The 19,527-nt window shown below is 40.2% G+C and overlaps 1 protein-coding gene across 1 annotated transcript; it reads left to right on the plus strand.

The window, feature by feature from the left end:
* Nucleotides 1-3,225: 3,225 nt before the first annotated feature.
* Nucleotides 3,226-17,549, plus strand: LOC146670280 (protein-glutamine gamma-glutamyltransferase 5-like). Its single transcript, XM_085407104.1, has 14 exons — nucleotides 3,226-3,375; nucleotides 5,933-6,187; nucleotides 6,330-6,448; nucleotides 6,870-6,998; nucleotides 7,247-7,424; nucleotides 8,788-8,923; nucleotides 9,733-9,842; nucleotides 10,138-10,253; nucleotides 10,396-10,522; nucleotides 11,177-11,424; nucleotides 11,759-11,933; nucleotides 12,039-12,202; nucleotides 16,265-16,398; nucleotides 17,326-17,549. The coding sequence occupies exons 2-14, from the start codon at nucleotides 5,977-5,979 to the stop codon at nucleotides 17,471-17,473; spliced, it is 1,995 nt and encodes a 664-aa protein (XP_085263230.1). The 5' UTR covers nucleotides 3,226-3,375; nucleotides 5,933-5,976; the 3' UTR covers nucleotides 17,474-17,549.
* Nucleotides 17,550-19,527: the final 1,978 nt, after the last annotated feature.

A 19,527-nucleotide genomic window follows, 5' to 3' on the forward strand; every position in this document is an offset into this window, starting at 1 on the left:
TACACCCTTTTTGGCTCCTACCTCAAAGCACACTGTGTTCTGTTGATCTTATGTGCTGCACAATAATGTTTAATATTTAGTATTTACTGTCATATTCCCATATATCATTGTGATGTTGTTTATTCTATTACTCTTGTTCTCTTCTGCTTGTTTTCTTTTTTCTTTCTCAGCAGGTGACCCAGGTGATTGATATATGCTTTTTTTTTTTTTTTTTTTGCTGCCCATTCTGTTGGTTTTTGTTTTTTGCCCTTCTCCCCCGTCCCTCTTCTCAGCTGTTTCTCTTTCCCTCTTTCTTTCTCCCCTTCTTTCCCCCAGTCAAGTCTGTCCCATATTCAGTAAGTGAAAATAAAATAAATTTAAAAAAAATTAAAATAAAAAAAAGAACAGCCATTAGTCAAATTAATGCCACTGTCATGTCACCTGATTTTATGAAGTCCCAATTTTGAAGCCTTGTCCAGAAAAACACAGTTATCTTAGCTTTCTGAAACTAGGCTTAATAACCAATCTCTCAGTTGCATATCACTAAAATTCATACTCCTTTTAGACTCTAATTAGAATCATCATTTAGAAAATGAACAATCTGTTGTATTTAATTAGAGATGGAACTAGCGAAAAAAAACCTGGATCAGCATGTTGCCTTATCCAGACTTATTATTTACACAAATTAGATAGCACTATAAAATACACTTAGGATATTCAGAAACGCGCTAATAATTCAAAGGAAAGAATGTAATGCACTGCAGCATCATATTATCCTATGTGTGTGTTTGTGTGGGTGGCTTTTTGAACAGGGAGGAAATGGTTCATCTAGTTTGTGTAATGTAAACTGGGTGACCTGGGGCTGGGTGTGACAGCTGGTTTAAAATAAATCAGGGCTCAACCACCTGTCAGCGTGGTGCTGAGTCCCAGCCAGAGAGCTTCTCATTGTACCTGAACTGCTGTGGAAAGTCTAGAAAGATGACATCGGAGACCAAACAGTCAAGTAAGTACATTAACTTTTAGACATATATTAACTGAAGTTTATCATCATATCTTTAAGGGCTTAATGTATTCTGATTTAAATTAAATTGTTTAATTTAAATAATAACAGTTAAATAGTCTTGTCAAAAGCAGGATTGCATTTGACAAGAGTTTTAGAAAAGTTTGCACCTATTTCAAAGTTTTTATAGAGTTAAAATAAAATCGTGTTATACACTTAGTTTGCATGACCTCAGTTCTCCCAGTTTCTAGAAATCTTACTTGCAGGTGCTGGCAAATAGAAATGAATGCCTTACAACAACAGTCTTCAGAAAGTACATGCCAGAGAATGTTGTGTGAAAAGCTCACATTGACACATTAAACAGGATTTTTGCAGTTTATTCTCTTTACATACACGACAACATGCCTGTGGTCATCATGTGTCAACCTGGAAATTCAAATATATGTTTTGCAAGTTGAAGTTAATCCAAAGTTTCAGATTCAGGCCAGTTTGGCAGAAAATTTAGTTCAGGAAATCTGGAACACCTTCTAAATTTGATCGATGCCCCCATAATCAGTTTGAGTTTCGTACCCAAGTGCCCATTACATCGACGTAAGAGCAGTTGTTTTTGAATCATATATTAGATTGTTGTGGTTATGTTTGTTTTTTTTATTCGGAAGGCATCTATAAATAATCATAAATATCAAAATATTAGTGCGCGTGATGTTTTGCCTCCCATCCAGGACCACCTCCAATATGTGACACCCTCCATCAGATTGTTTTAGAACTATCAAAAGATAAACACATCGTCTTTGTGGGTTTCAATTGTGCAGTGCAGACAGATTTAAGGCAACTGAGATTCTAGAAGGAACAAAGTAACATTTAGCAGCTCTGGAAACTGAATTAAAGATCTAAATTTTTAAGATATCAATGAGACTGTGTTAGAAATATAAATATGAACTTATGCAAACTTGTAGGCACTGCAAAAAAAATGTATGTGAAAATATTTAGAAAGCGTTCACAGACTGACTTTAATGTCACAGACAGCCAAAACTTTCTATAGATATTAAGGAGAGGTCCCTTAAATGCATTCCCTCTCTCAGGTGTTTCAGTGTGTATTTCAGGCCAACCTTCATGTATGTTTAGTAAAAAAAAATGTGTATAAATTTATCTACCCAAGGGGAGAACTCTACATGCTATAGATTTATAAGTTTAATAAATCTAAAGAAAGTTTATAGTTTTGGGGGTTTTTTCTTACTGTACACCCTTGTTAAAAATGTGAGTAATAGTGACAAAATGTAGACAGTTAACTACAATATGAAAGCAGGTGTGTGCATTTTTCCCTCCCTCACACACACCCAAACCAAACTCACCCACCACGAAATCTAAAAAACTTCATCTCTCCTAACAAAAAGTTATAAATTCACTTTTCATTTCAAACACACTGAGAACCTGTTCAATCTTGTTTCCTAACATTAAAATTAAAAGTTTGACTGTGAAAAGTACTTCTCATATCAATATAGAAAAAGACAAAGTGTTAAGATAGTCTCTCCAAACCTCACTATTTTGTGCTTAAGTGTTTTTATGAATTGTGTCTCAGTTTTCCATGTTACTTGTCAGTGCAGTGCTTTTCTATGGATTCACCTGTTCTCCTGAACATACCCGTAGGCCTTAAATGTGAGGTTTGTGTTTTGTTTTGTTTTGTTTTTATTACCATGCTGTTGGGGTTTGGTCGAGACACGAGCATTGTGTTCATCACTGATTCTGCCCTGTTGAGGCATGCCCAATCCATGCATATTTTTCCTGACATGTAACTTCAACTTTGTGACGTTTGGATGACTCTCATGACAGTGTTTAAATAGTTTTATCTCCACCCTGCCGTGCCCTGGGTTCCTGTCACCAAATTGCTAAATAGAATTGAGACTTTTGACAAGCTGAGGCAGTTTTTTGAGGTGAATCGAGGTCACTAAAATCTTCATCTATTTTAGCATGGAGAAGGTATCGGTGTAGCAAGCTTAAAGCCTTTTGCATCCTTCAGTTGCAAATCTTTCCAGGAAACCAAGTTAAAATGTATCAGGAGATGACAGATATTGGTCTTTTTCTTTTCTTTTTTGTTTGTTTGTTTTTTAAAGTGTCATGCCATTAAAAATAAGTTTATTAAAATAAAGACTTCACTTTGTGACCTGACTTTCAGATATTTTTGTTCACAGTTAACATTTCTATATTTTATTTTACATTTCTTGCAGTTTTTAAAGGAGTGAATCTCAACTGTGAGACAAACAACACAGAACATGGCACCAAAAAAATCTCAAAGGATCAGCTGATTGTGAGGCGAGGCCAGCGGTTCACCGTGAAAGTTGAACTGACACAGCCGTTCAACCCCAATCTTTACCCGCTCACCTTTACAGCAGTAACAGGTTGGTCCACCATTAAATAATGTTTTTTTGTTTGTTTTTTTGTAAAAAATGCAAACATATTGTATGTAAACCCTCCCAAGTTAAATCCTTATAATAAAAAATATGTCCAAAGTGTACAGAAGATGCTGTTTGATGGGCGCTGAACAAACATTTACTGACCCAAAGCTGTTGACTAGGGCTGTCACCGTTAATCACCGTTAATTAACGCCAACACCACGTTAACTCGGCATATCTCCGTTAACGGGTTAATGCGGATCACCCTTTGTGTTGGGCTGGACTGCGTCAACGGGTTAGCGCGGTAGCTTGATTAACGTATTAGCGCAGTGTTGGCGAGTAATGGAATACATGTACAAACGTTGCGTATTTAAAATACAAAATATGAGTAACTGTATTCTGTTACAGTTACCGTTTAAAAAGGTGGTGTTACTCTGTTGAAATAAATGGATTACACGGCGGTCTTTTCCTGTTTCATATGTTAGGCTATGCCCTCTCTGTCCTTGGTAATTCCACGCCAGTGGAAACCCAAACAAAACACGCATTAAAAGGCTCTAATGTCTGTGTCTCAATCTCGCGGCCCATGTCAACTCTACTTGCTATAATGATGTGATGAAATATTTTTTTGAATTATTGTTCAAAAATTATTTAATATGAAGGCAATAGGCACAGTGTTACAGGCATAGGCCTAAACAATGTAGCTTCATGGGCAGTATTAGCCAGTTGTAAGTAAGCTATTAAGACTCTATTCTACACTGTGTTCGTGTTTTCCTCCGAAACAGCAAGTTCCGTTGGAGCAGCCTTTCAACGCCTCTCTCTGTCTCTCGCTAGCAAAGTCGACCCAGACAACAAAGTAAAGCTAGTTTTCGGCTATGAACTCGACACGGAACCTGACGTATTAGCCAGAGGACCTGTTTTATATACACGAAAAACAGTTTTCTATACGAGATCGTTGCAAAAAGCGCAACCTTACCTAATGTCCACCCTACTGTTACTCATTTTATATTAAGATTTAAAAATCTAGTTGGTATTGGTATGGCGAGTAACCTTCAGTAATAGTAATAAATCACACAGCAATAGTACATTCATGTAGTTGTAAAAAGCATGATAATATATTAAGAAATCCAAAGTATTTAGAATACGATACTCTCATTGAGTAATGTAATGGAATACGTTACAAAATACATTTTGGGGCATGTATTCTGTAATCTGTAGTGGAATACATTTTAAAAGTAACCTTCCCAACACTGGCAGCCCTATACAAAGGGTGATCCGCGTTAACTCGTTAATGGGGATATGCTGTGTTAATGTGGATTTGGCGTTAACATCATTTTAACGCGATTAACGCTGACAGCCCTAGTTGGGACTCAAAGCAAAAACCTCCAAGCCCATTGAAGGCACCCTTTTTGAGCTCTGGAAAGGTTTTGATCCAGGAGAAAGTCAGTCTGAGGAATTGATAGCTGCAAACTGTGCATGTTTGGTTTATATAATTTGAATTTATATTTTTTAAATTTAAATATTTAGTTTGCAGTTGTGACACTTTATAGTAAATAAAAGAGATGTTTGAATATTGATTTCCATGTATCAACAGGAGTTTGTTCATGTTTGCTTACTTTTGTTTTCTCTGTTTTTTTTGTTGCTGTTATTTTTATTATTGACATTAACATTTTTGAAAGATCTGTATGGATACATATGAAGAATTTTGTGAAAATCAATACAAAATATAAATTTAAATAATAAATAACAGCTACATGTGGTTAAGTGTAGTTTAAAAAGAGGACCCAAACACAGGAACCAGAATCAGGTATTCCCAACAAAAAGCAGGTTTTACTAATGAGCTGATGGAATTAAAAAAAAAAAAAAAAACTAATTGGGCAATCAGGAGAAATAATATCAGGTGAAACCCATGAGGGTGTGGCAAAAATTGAAAGGGTGAGGAAAAAGCCAGACATGACACATAAGTGAAAGGCTCTTTTTATAAATAAACTAAGCTTTACTTAAAGGTGTTTTGCCAGTTAGCACAGTTGGATATGACCACTGTTTGTCTTTTAAACTATCTTTCAGCCTTCTGTTGCAATCAATTTCAAAATGAGCATTGGGTACTGTGAAAAAGTCTTGAGCCACTCCTGGGAAATACAGCAATGAAATGAAAATTTTTACAATTCTGAGTTTGAAAATCAGTATTCGGTATGGCCACCTCTGTTCCTCGATGCAGCCTGAACTCTATTAGGCAAGCCTTCTTGTAGTTTTAAGTAGCTTTCAATGATTGTTTTTTAAACGTTGGCTGTCATTTATTCTATTCTCCATCAAAATGGGACAGTCTATTAATTTTGTTCTATTATGTGTTTTTCTATGAAGATATACTTTTTCTGCATTGACAGTGTGTTTGGGAACATTTTCATGCAGTAAAATTTTGTCATTTGCCCTGTGTTGACTACTGGAAATGATTCAGGTGTAACTCACACTGGTTAATGATGTCTGTCTTTCATGTCTGTAGTTACAGAGTATTGTATTGTTGGTACTGTATTGTCACATCTATGATCTCTGTGAATCCTCTCTACAGGAGAAAATCCATCTGAGGACCTGGGAACAAAGTCATGCTTTGGTATGCCAGACAGAATCCAGCGTTCGCCATCAGCAAAGGCAGTGTGGAAAGTGGAGCTAGAGAAGGGATCCAACCCACCAACAGGCTCCTTGAATTTGACCATTACCCCCCCAGCTGACACTCCAATCGGAAAGTACAACTTAACCGCCAGACATAGGGATGAGGAAACGTTGTTGGCAGAACTGGTTGTGCTCTTCAATCCCTGGTGTTCTGGTAAGTTATCTTTCTATCTGCCGACCTGTTTTCCAGGCTCTCCACCACTGTTCATCTGTTGCTGTTGTTTTGCTTAAAACCACTATTATCCATCCATTAATCCGTCTGTCTCATGTGGTTATCCCTATTCCCGCCTCTGTAGATGATTCAGTGTTTATGCAGGATGAGAAAGAGAGACAGGAGTTTGTGATGAATGAACGTGGTATAATCTACAAAGGAAGTGGGAACTACATCACATCTATTAACTGGGACTTTGGGCAGGTACAAACACACACACACACACTGTGTAGGCTTAGTAGATTTGTGATTCTAGGTTTGATAAATCGACACCGAAAAGTACCACATTAATCATGTTTTTACCAATCAGTCTTTTATTCTAAGAGTTCTATTGTTCAGTATGGTAGAGGCGCAAAAAAGATGGTCACTGTTAATGGCTTGTAGGTGTAACTCCTTAATCGGAGAGACATATATTTATATGGTGTGAGACTACTGTAGGTCATTATTAACATGCTATTATGAAGTATAGACTAGTGACATTTTTAGATATTAGCTGCTTCAAGTTAATATTTTACTTTAGAATTAATTAGTTAATGTAAATGCTTCGATTATTTTTGACTCTGCCATTAAGTACGAATAACCTACAGCACTGTAGTTTAAGATAAGCTGCTCTCTTCCTGTCTAGTTTGAAGAGGACATGATGAAGATTTGTCTTAAGATGTTGGATGTCAACCCCAAACACCTGGCAAATGCAGCTAATGACGTTTCTGCTCGCTGTAACCCCATCTACGTCAGCCGTGTGGTCAGCGCCATGGTAGGATATTTATGTATATACATGTGTTTTGGACAGATGTACTGAACTGCAAGTTTCACCAAGAAGGTAATTTAAAGCATTTTACATAACGTTTAAAAGGCATCATAAACAAAATAACACATTAATTATAAAGCATTACTATAAAGCATTAATTAACAAAACCTTTTGTTAATTAATGCTTTATAGTAATTTTGAGGGGAGCCAAAGCTCACTCACTCACTCACCTTTGTTTTCCTGTTTTGCTCCAGGTCAACAGTATGGATGACTGTGGTGTCCTGGAGGGACGGTGGTCAGCTCCATTCTGGGGTGGAACTATACCCTCTCACTGGTCTGGCAGCTATCCCATCCTCAAGCGTTGGTATAACATCGGCTGCCACCCAGTCAAATATGGACAGTGCTGGGTATTTGCAGGAGTGATGTGTTCAGGTACTGGCTAACTCTGCAAGTCCTCACTTACATACAGTATCTATTTAGGTGGGTAATATGAATACATACCTAAATATCTGTTATATATACAGTATGTGTTTAGGCAAGTGAAATGAGAAATAAGAAATAAGCTGCCTTATATTGCAGGTGCTTTAGTTTACATACATTATCAACTTTGTTGGGTATACCTTTTTATTCATCCAAATATTTAATCAGCCAATCACAGGGCAACAACTCAAAAACTTAATGGCCTATAGACATGGCGAAGGTGCTCTGCGATAGACTGGCAACCTTCACAGGGTGTACCCTGCCTCTCACTCTATGGCAGGTGGGGTAGGCTCCAGCCCCCCTGCGACCCTGAATCAGATAAGCAAAGGAGAAAGGATGGCTGGATGGACATGGTAAGGAAGACCTGCTAAAGCTCAAACTGCATCAGAATTGGGGAGAAAGGTTGTATCACCTGGATGACTGAGAACCTTCACATTTAAGTGACTTTAAATGTTACGTGGTTGATCCTACCAGTCGGCTGGTCTGAGTATTTCAAAAACTGCTGATCTACTGGAATGTTTTTTCACAAACATTTCTAAGGTTTAAAGTCCTTAAAAGAGAAACTCAATAAGCAGCAGTTCTCTGGGTGAAAATGCCTTGTTGTTGATAGCCGTCAGAGGATAATGGCTTCAAGCTAATAACAGGGAAAAAATAACTCAAATAACCACTCACTACAATACAACTATGCAGAGACCTAAAGTGTAGAAACTATAAGTATAACATAAGCAGAAAACCATAAAGAGAACTAGACCCATGAGCAACAATAAATCAAGGAATATTAATTAAACCTGAAACACATGCGATATGACATCTGTCCTCGTTTGTATCAACGGTTCTGCCTGGTACTTGTGGAGCGATGGTGTCTGGGATATTTTCTTTGCAGACTTTGTCCAATTTACCAACTGAGCATCATTTAAATGCCACAGCCTACCTGAGGGTAGCCACTGACCATGTCCCTTGCTATATGACCACAGTGGATTAGAACAGTTCTGAATTTCTGAGGAATGTCTCTGTCATTTTGTTGAATATATGTATGAAGAATAAAGGCAATTGTGGAGGCAAAAGGGTCCTAGCAAGGTATATGTACCAAAGTCTCAAGTTTGTTTACAATTGCCAATTTTCTAGTGTTAATATAGGATTACACTAAAAGTCTGGTGAGCCATAGCTTTAGTGGTTTACTGATTTGTCTTTTCCTTATAACTTTCCATCACTAGGCCAGTGCAACAACATTTAACAATAAGATGCTAAACTAATGTACAATTTGACAAATATCACATTTTTAAAAAATCTGTTTTTTTAATGTTTGTATTTCCAGTAATGCGTCTGCTGGGCATCCCATGCCGTGTGGTCACCAACTACCAGTCAGCTCACGACAGCAACAAGAATCTGATCATTGATGTGTACCATGCTGACTATGGAGTGAGAGAGAAAGAGACCAAGGACAGTGTCTGGTAAGATGACACAAGCTCATATGGCTTATATTGAGAAAGCAAACAGAGAGAGATACAGATCAGAACTAAATTCTGTGGTAAAGAGTTGAACAGTTCCTTTGTACACACACACACACACACATGCGCGCGCACACACACACACACACACACACACACACACACACACACACACACACACACACACACACACACACAGAGGGAGAGTTTCCCTGAGCATTGTACAGTCTTAATTTCTCACAGAACTAAATAAGGTTAATTTAAAAAACAGAGAGGCACTATATACAACAAACTATAATTTATCCAATTTTCAGTGGTTTTGGAAAAACAAACACCAGAAACGCTATAGAGCTACAGGGTTGACTTTCAAAAGGTTTTGCTGTTTTTTTCTGTTTTATTAGTACTCAACCACCATCTTGTTCTTGATATGTCAGACTGCATAAAAGAGGACAAATGAAATTGTGTCCAAAAGTCTAAAAGGCTTTTAATCTTCACTGTGGTTTTACAAAGTATGTCTTGTGTGCTTTGGGAGTGGTGACTTTGTCTGAAAGCTTTTAATCTGTCAATAGAAAGAATGTCCTTAGTGTGATTTATGGTGCCATTTCTCAAGCTTAGGGTAGGGTTGGGTGTTTACCTTACAATATAAAGTTCCTTGATTCAACTGTTGTTGTGATTTGGTGCTATATAAATAAAATTCAATTGAATTGAAGTGAATCACCCAGCCTTCTTTGCCATGTTCTCGAGTTTTTAAAGCCACTGTTGTGTTTCCACTGACTCCAACATCAGAATTTTGTGTCATGTTTATGTTTCAGGAACTATCATGTCTGGTTAGAGTGCTGGATGAGGCGAACTGACCTGGGAAAAGATGGTAAATATGACGGCTGGCAAGTTCTGGATCCAACGCCACAGGAGAAGAGCGATGGTATGAACTCTTGTCTCCTCAGATTTTCTTCCTTTGTCTAATGACTTTTCTTTTCCTACTTTAACTATTCATTTTTTGCCAGTAAATATACCAACAATTTTTAAGTATTGTTTTTGAATGTGATATTCGATTGTGTGATTTCTTTTCATCTAGTGCTGTTAGTGATGGCAGCTCCATGGTTAGAAAGTTCCATATTTAGTGCCATGAAGTTAGAATAAAAACTACTCTGTATTAGTAAAGCATGTTTCTTTATTTAATGTTCATCTGATGGCTTTTCTTGCTTGTCCTTTTGCAGGTGCATACTGCTGCGGTCCAGCCTCAGTCAAAGCCATCCTGAATGGAGAAATCGATCTAAAATATGATGCCCCATTTGTTTATGCTATGGTCAATGCTGACTGCATTGACTGGCTGGTTAGTGAACAGAGCTGTACTATATAAATCCACAAATAACATAGTTAGCAGCACCAAAAGAGGAGCAGCCTTTAGTATAATAGCAATATTTATTATTTCAAATTTTGGTTTCTATCGTGTTTCTTTCTTTGTGTCCTGGCAGTGTAAAGCTGATGGCACAATGGTGAATATTTTCTCTGACACCAAGAGAATCGGACAGAATATCTCCACCAAGGCTGTTGGCTCCAACACAAGGCTGGACATCACAGACAGCTACAAGTACAAGGAAGGTGGGTTCACCTAAAAGACGTGTTTCTTGAAGACTTAAATGGAGAATTTTGTTCTTTACCATCCTGATATTATGAAAGTAGATCTCACAAGGGACATGACACTGGTAATGATTTGTCAGTCAGAAGTTACCACTGTTATACCACCCCTATTTATAAAATGAGCATTTTGATGTGTCACATAAATCCTGAAATGAGCATGTGAGACCAAAATGTTAATTAAGGTCACAGATCAACAGAGTGGTAGTGTAAAAAAAAAAAATTGTCCTTTATTTATCCAGGTAAAAAATCTCATTGAGATTAAAAATCTAATTTCCAAGAGAGACCTGGCATCATGGCAACAAAAATTAAAATTCATGAACAGAACAGGATGTTGCATCCGCCTTTTTATATACAGTCCATTGTGCTAAGTTAGGCTGTCTTTGGTTCTTTGAATGACAGATAGTATTCGGTTAAAAAAAATACTATATAAACCTTGTTTTAACGGTTCACTAGCGATCTGCAAAGAGATTACAAATAAAAATGGGTTTGGTGACTGTGTTCTCTGTTTTCTGATACTAATAAGAAGGTTAAATAAAACCTTTTGGTCAAGACATAGTAGAAATTCTTTAACAAAATTAATTTTCACTCTCACTCTAAAACTTTCCACTCTTACAGGGTCTAATGAGGAGAGAACTGTATTTAGATATGCCCTCACCAGAGATTACTCCAGAGATGAAGAGGAAAAGAACAATAGAGGGACAAATAATCCAATCCAGAATGGAGGAACAACAAGTGGAACTGGGATTGGAGGAACAACAAATGGAACTGGGAATGGAGGGAGGGGAGGGAACAACACAGAGACTACAAATAATACAAATGACAGCATCCTTCCACTTCCACAAATATCCATGCAAATTGAAGAGGTACATCTCAGTTCCTTATATATGTTTTTATTTTTAGAGCTATTCAAGTAGATCTTAAATATATTTTAGTATTTACCTTTATCTTTGTTGTGTGAATTTCTGTCTACTTTTTACGAATGTAGCAGTGACCTTTTTTCCACTGTTAACATTTTTTCTATTAACAAAAAAATAAGAACTCCCAGAAATACATACGAACAGGGTCAGTGTCAAAAATCTGAGTTTCTCCTCACTGTGCCGCCTGCGTAAATCCCAACAGTACTTTAGGCATTGAGGCAACTGTTGTTGTGATTTGGCGCTGTATAAATAAAATTGAATTGAATTTGTGGTGCTGCAGGTATCCAAGCCAATGGACGGTCAGGACGTGAGTCTGAAGCTGGTGCTGAACAGTGTGAGCCGCACTGCCAGGCCTGTGTCCATCAATATCAGCGTCCAGGCCATGAGATACAATGGCTCACCGTTTGAAAACATCCAGACTGAGACAAATGAAGAGACACTGCAGCCTGGGAAAGGTGGGTAAATTGCTGAGGAGTTTCTCACAAGTGTTTTTATTTATTTGTCCTGGTGGGGGGACTGCAACAACTATAATTGTCTCTCACTCCCTCTGTCTGCTCCAGATCTGTCCATTCCTATCTTGGTCCCCTTCTTGGTGTACCACAAACACATGGTAGGCTCTGACAGCATGAAGATTTCAGCTGTAGTCACAGATAAGCTGGAGCCAGGAAATGTATACCTAGCAGTGAATGATGTCATTCTGTTGAATCCTCCTATGTCCATCACAGTGAGTAAAAAACTACCATCTCTGTGTCTCCTTAATCATTATGTTGCTTTGTTCGAAGTAACTGTCACATTAGCTGACTGCTGTTGATTGTTGATAAAATAATATATTATACTTAATATATACATACTCCTCTAAATACTCTTATAATATAATTATATTTAACTATGTTATATGCCTTTAAATAAATATAGAATATAATTTCTAATATATATATATATATATATATATATATATATATATATATATATATATATATATATATATATATATATATCGGTATAAGAAGGCATCGGTGGGCAAGGGACGAAAACAGGGCGTTGTTGGAATGCTACTACGCAAGTAACCCCGGCGGAAGGGGCTACATGAATAGGATGAGGGACCTATGGATTCTTCGATACCCAACATCCACAATGACGGCGAAACAACTAGTAGCTCAGTGTTCCAACATTCGAAAGAAGGGACTGCTCTCACAGCTAGAGATTGACGAGGTACAACACAAATGCTACGGCAAGGAGGAGTCAGGACGCCAGGTCAGGGGGGAGATATCATCACCCCCACCCGAGATTGGGTACATAGCCCCAAGTGCGATAGGAGAAGGATCGTTGAGTGCGAGAGGAACTGACCTGAAAAATAGGATCATGGCCAAGCTTGAAACCTGGATCCCCCGTAGCCGGTTACCAAGATTACGTGAAGTACCCTCAGAAGGTCTGCTAGATGATGTTAATGCAGCACTACGGGCAATACCTACAACCACGATTACCGACACTAACAAGCTGATCTACAATACGGCAGCAGTGATCAGTGAGATGCTTGGCTACAAGTTGAACAGCCACAAGGGGCAGTACCCTCCATGGAGAAGGAGGCTAGAGGGCAAGATCAAAGTAGCACGGAGGGAGGTTAGCCAACTAACGGAGTTGCAGAAAGGTGCGACGAATAAGGTGCCTAAGAAATACAGCAAGCTGTCCATACCTGAGGCCTTGGAAACTGCCAAGCAAAGACTCACAGCCTTGGCCAGACGCTTGAGGAGGTACACCAGAGAGATAGAAGGCAGGAGAATAAACCAGCTGTTCTCCACAGAACCAGCAAAGGTGTACTCTCAGTGGCAAGGGAACAATAAGAGAACAGCACCACCAAGGCTGGAGACGGAGCAATACTGGAAGAGCATATGGGAGAAGGATGCAACCCATAACGGCAATGCTCAGTGGCTAGTGGATCTGAGGGCAGACCACAGCGACCTCCCTGAACAGGGTCCAGTAACCATCACAGTGGCAGATATCCAAGAAAGGGTCTCCAGTATGAAGAGTTGGACAGCACCAGGGCCCGACATGGTTCACGCCTACTGGCTGAAGAAGCTGACTGCACTCCACGAGCGTCTGGCAGCACAAATGAACCAGCTGCTAGTTAACGAGAGACACCCGGAATGGCTAACTGAAGGCCGGACGGTCCTGATCCCCAAGGACCCCAAGAAGGGACCGGTCCCCTCCAACTACCGACCAATAACCTGCCTCAGTACTACATGGAAGCTCCTGTCAGGCATCATATCGGCTAAGATGAACAGGCACATGGGTCAATACATGAGCGGGACACAGAAAGGAATTGGCAAGAATACCAGAGGCGCAAAACACCAGCTACTGGTAGACAGAACAATCAGCCGAGACTGCAAGACCAGACTGACCAACCTGTGCACTGCCTGGATTGATTACAAGAAGGCCTATGACTCAATGCCCCACAGCTGGATACTGGAATGCCTAGAATTGTACAAGATCAATGGGACCCTAAGAGCCTTCATCAGGAACTCAATGGGGATGTGGCGTACAACACTAGAGGCCAACTCCAAGCCCATAGCACAAGTTACCATCAAGTGCGGGATCTACCAAGGAGATGCTCTGTCCCCACTGCTGTTCTGCATAGGCCTGAACCCCCTCAGTGAGATCATTAACAAGACTGGCTACGGATACCGACTACGGAACGGAGCAGTTGTCAGCCACCTCCTGTACATGGATGACATCAAGCTGTATGCCAAGAGTGAACGAGACATCGATTCACTGATCCACACTACCAGGCTATACAGCAATGACATTGGAATGTCGTTCGGACTGGAGAAGTGTAGTCGGATGGTAACAAAGAGAGGGAAGGTAGTCAGAACTGAGGGGATTGAACTACCAGAAGGCAACATTGCAGACATAGAGGACAGTTACAAGTACCTGGGGATCCCGCAGGCAAATGGGAACCATGAAGAGGCCGCTAGAAAGGCTGCAACCACCAAGTACCTGCAGAGGGTCAGGCAAGTCCTGAGGAGTCAGCTGAATGGTAAGAACAAGATCCGGGCCATCAACACATACGCCCTGCCCGTGATCAGGTACCCTGCTGGGGTAATAGGCTGGCCAAAGGAGGAGATAGAAGCCACTGACATAAAGACAAGAAAGCTCCTGACCATGCATGGAGGGTTTCACCCCAAGTCCAGCACCCTGAGGCTGTACGCTAAGCGGAAGGAAGGGGGCCGGGGACTGGTGAGTGTCAGCACCACAGTCCAGGATGAGACAAGGAACATCCAAGAATACATTGGGAAGATGGCCCCAACTGACCGAGTGCTCAGTGAATACCTCAGGCAGCAGAAACCCAAGAAAGAGGAGGGAGACGAGGAACCATCATGGAAGGACAGGCCCCTGCACGGTATGTACCACCGGCAGATAGAGGAGGTGGCTGATATCCAGAAATCCTACCAGTGGCTGGACAAAGCTGGACTGAAAGACAGCACAGAGGCACTAATCATGGCAGCACAAGAACAAGCTCTGAGCACAAGATCCATAGAGGCTGGGGTCTATCACACCAGGCAAGACCCCAGGTGCAGGCTGTGTAAAGATGCCCCAGAGACAATCCAGCACATAACAGCAGGGTGCAAGATGCTAGCAGGCAAGGCATACATGGAACGCCATAACCAAGTGGCCGGCATAGTGTACAGGAACATCTGTGCCGAGTATAACCTGGAAGTCCCGAGGTCAAAATGGGAGATGCCCCCAAGGGTGGTGGAGAATGACCGAGCTAAGATCCTGTGGGACTTCCAGATACAGACGGACAAAATGGTGGTGGCTAACCAACCGGACATAGTGGTGGTAGACAAACAGAAGAAGACGGCCGTAGTGATCGATGTAGCGGTTCCGAATGACAGCAATATCAGGAAGAAGGAACACGAGAAGCTGGAGAAATACCAAGGGCTCAGAGAAGAGCTGGAGAGGATGTGGAGGGTGAAGGTAACGGTGGTCCCCGTGGTAATCGGAGCACTAGGTGCGGTGACTCCCAAGCTAGGCGAGTGGCTCCAGCAGATCCCGGGAATAACATCGGAGATCTCTGTCCAGAAGAGCGCAGTCCTGGGAACAGCTAAGATACTGCGCAGGACCCTCAAGCTCCCAGGCCTCTGGTAGAGGACCCGAGCTTGAAGGATAAACCGCCCGCAGGGGCGTGCTGGGTGTTTTTTTTTTATATATATGTATGTATATGTGTCTATATGTATGCATGTGTATATATATATATATATATATAAAACTAAAGTCTGCAACTATGCCAGCATCTATTCAGGCTGTTCTTGGCCAAAGGAGGACTTTGAGCAAATAATGCTTCAGCTGACATGTTTCTTTTTGTTTTTTTGTTGTTGTTTTTGTTCACAAGTGCGTTAGATGCATAAAAGCTTGCTAAAGTAGCACAAAACAAATAAATAAAATAACTAGCTATAAGTTGGTATAGCTCAAACTGAGCCTGACCTATATAGATGATGAGTCAGTTCCTATTTATACAGTTCATCTTCAGCAGCTTTGGTCTCTATACCAAATTTTGTGTTTGTCCATTAAGGATTGAAATGTGACTCCTGTATCTGTAATTTTATATGATGTGGGCTATCATGTTTATTTTTCATGCATTGCTAATGGTAAAAAAAGAGGCTGGATAAACTGAAGGTATAATTTGTAGTTTATATTTTCAAGCAGGTTGGAATCAAAACTGGACATGCAAAGATTTTTACATTGTTTTACTGACTAATAAGTAAACAGTGAGATTTTTGTTTTTCAGGTTAATGGTCCAGTGAGACTGAACCAAAGGACAGTTGCTGAAGTAGTTTTCATGAACCCAATCAACAAGATGCTGACGGACTGCACTCTGACTATCTCTGGAAGTGGTCTAGTGGATGGGGAGGAAACATGCATGTATGTGTGAAAGATCTGCTACCTTAATTATTTATTTTGAGCCAAGAGGGAAAGGCAGTAAAAATACTGACTGTGTGAGTGAATGGGTCAATGCTCTATCATTAAGACAGGAAAATCTAGAATTTAATTTTTATTCTTTCTCCTGCAGCCTCTGGAAGTGTTTAAGGGTCTGAGAGTAACATGAAGATTAAATATAAAAACAGAATGGTAAATGGACTGGTTCTTATATAGCGCTTTTCCACTCTTCTGAGCACTCAAAGCGCTTTACACAACTTGTGCATTCACCCATTCGCACAAGCACAACTGACATTCACACACATTCATACTCCGATGAATGCATCGGAGAGCAATTTCGGGTTAGTATCTTGCCCAAGGATATTTGGCATGCAGACTAGGGGAAGCCGGGAATCGAACCACCAACCTTCCGATCAGTAGATGACCTGCTCTACCACCTGAGCTACAGCCACCCAAATTTGAATTCACAAGTACAAATGGGTTGCTTGTCTCTCTAATATTGATAAAAACCTGCTCTGGAGCGGTTTAGGTCTGCAGCATAAGTTACATAACTATAAACAACAGTGAGAAGCAAACCACCTTTATAACGCTGAAAAACAAGTGTTAGCTCTGACGTTACCTGAATAAGCCCAAATCCTGCTTCATAGTACAGGCCTCAGGACTTTCTAAAGAACGTAGCCCCAGCAAAATCCCTTGAAGGAATAATGATAAGAGGGTCATCTCTTTGTAAAAGTCTTTTCCGCAGTCTGAAGTTTTCAGATTTTACCATATCTCAACATTATTTGGATGTCTGGCAAAGTTGTCTTTTCAACAGGCTTCTAGCGAGTTGTTACTGTGTATAAAATGTTATGTCAAATCCACAAACTAAACATCAACCTTAACAGTTCTGTATTACTCTTATGTTTCCCACAGACTTCCAAATCTGAGGCCAAGCAACAGGATACGTATCCAGTTGCCCTTTTTTCCCAAGAAGACCGGAAAGAAAACTCTCATGGCTGACTTTGACTGCTCCTCCTTCAGAGACCTCAAGTGCACCTGCACTTTTGATGTCCTACCATAAAACCTACCAGTTTATTTCAGGCTTTTCATTCATTCATTCATTTTTACACAACTCTGTGTGTGTGTATATATATATATATATATATATATATATATATATAAACTTTTGAGGTTGCTTTAAAAAGCAACCTTTGTGGGATAAGAGATAATAGTTTTCTATGTATTTTTCCTTTCTTTCATTCGCTGATTTTCAGAAGAAAAAACAAGTTTGTGCTTCTGGACAGAAAGTGCTGCACTGATGTTTCATATAACTGCCGCATTCACTGTCACGATGTATTCTGACACAAAAGCTGACACTACTACATATTTTAAGCTGTTACGGCCACTTTAGGTACAAACGCTCAGCTGATGCTCATGTGAAAATGAATGTTTACATATTATTAAGAATGTAGCTAAACCTGTTGTACAAACAGCAAACTGAAAAACAGACACCTGTATTCTCACTGTGTGTTTTATCTCAGACTCTGAGCTTTATTAACTACTCTTAAAATATGTATTGGTTAGTGTTCCTGCAAGCTTATTCCTGCTCCTGAAGGAAGCTACAAGCAAGCACATGGCAATCACAGCAGAACAGTAATATTTTCAAACGCTTGCCTGTCAGATTTGCATCTGCTAAATGAACTGGAGCTCTTCATAGTGTTTACGAATGGTACGACACAGTAAGATTTCCTTGTGTTTGCATAAATTCCTCTGGCCTGTTGATGAGAAGGTGTTAAAGTGCCTCCCTGTGGTTGAGAAGTAAACTGGCCTATACTCATGTGTTTTATTTGCACTGTAGATTTTGTACATTTTTTATGACTATACAAATAAAATGTTTATTGGAAGATGGTTAACATTTTTGTTTTTATTAATAATGCTTCTGGCCTTTCTGTCATACTAATAATTTGTATTTTTCAAGAGAGACCTGAGTGTTCTTACACACTACAACTGTCACTCACAGGGGATATAGGCCTTTGGAGGGCCTGGGAGTTCCCAGAGAGGTGGAGTGTAAGACCCGACCTGACATATATAGACACGGACAAACAGGCACAGACACAAACATGCATTCCCACCCTCATGCACACATATACAAATACTCAGCACTAACCCAACGTAAGGATAGACATACATGGACACTGTACACACAATCACACTCCCCAAACAAACTCTATACCCAAGGCCCAGCCAGAGCCCTAGCATGGAGGCGAAGCACCCCCGAACCCCAAGCCTGCCACACTGGTGATGGCAAGCTATGTTGTAGCCACAGCCACCCTGGGGCGCACTGACAGAGGACACTGGCGCCACCGGGCCCTCTGACCACCACCAGTAGGCAACGGGTGAAGTGTCTTGCCCAAGGACACAACGACTGAGACTGTCCGAGCTGGGGCTCGAACCGGCAACCTTCCGATTACAAGGCGAACTTGTACAACAACTCAACAACTCTTGAGCCACGATCGCTCTTAGAACACCCTCTAAGAGCAACCAGAGCCACTAACCAGGTTATGACTACAACCCCTGGGTTAAGCCCTCCAGGGATAACGTCCCTAGGGATTCTCCAGACGCCCTAAGCCCGTCCCAACCGCCACATCAACCACAATGGCGAAAGCGGGACCAAACCACGACCCCCCACCCCCGCTAGGTGATGGAGCCGATCAAAGGAGCCCAGAGGGATTGATCTAATGTGGTGGCAGAGGCTGTCTTGAGACTGATGTAATCTATTAGATGGTTTCTATATTGGCTAGAATTAGGATCAAGATCCTGAGCACAAAGAAAACATGCACACAGAGACCCCAACCGGCCCAAACATCAAAGGCACACTGTAAACATTCAAAACTGAGCAATTTTTTTAAAATTCTTTTTTACATTTTGCCTGAGTCTCAGACTATAAGTACTTCTTTTGCATATATTTTCTCAACTCCGTTTACAAGGTTTCTAACTCTAATAGGAACTCATGTTTGTACATTTAAATTGTACTCGTCAAACTAGATTCCAAAAATAAAAATAAATAAATACATTTAGATTTAAATAGGACACGATGTACCATCGCGAGATTTATGTCGAAACACAATTTGCTCT

Source organism: Rhamphochromis longiceps, linkage group LG5 (assembly GCF_057381845.1).
Source record: "Rhamphochromis longiceps isolate RC_006_pf linkage group LG5, R_longiceps_female_GT1.1, whole genome shotgun sequence".
In the NCBI taxonomy this organism is placed as follows: domain Eukaryota; kingdom Metazoa; phylum Chordata; class Actinopteri; order Cichliformes; family Cichlidae; genus Rhamphochromis; species Rhamphochromis longiceps.

Bases quoted from the DNA above. Each gene is read 5' to 3' on its own strand.
- LOC146670280 (XM_085407104.1), top strand. From the start codon at position 5,977: ATGCCAGACAGAATCCAGCGTTCGCCATCAGCAAAGGCAGTGTGGAAA. The intron at 9,843-10,137 runs GTATGAACTCTT...GTCCTTTTGCAG, and splicing joins GCCACAGGAGAAGAGCGATG to GTGCATACTGCTGCGGTCCA. The intron at 10,523-11,176 runs GTGGGTTCACCT...CCACTCTTACAG, and splicing joins CAGCTACAAGTACAAGGAAG to GGTCTAATGAGGAGAGAACT.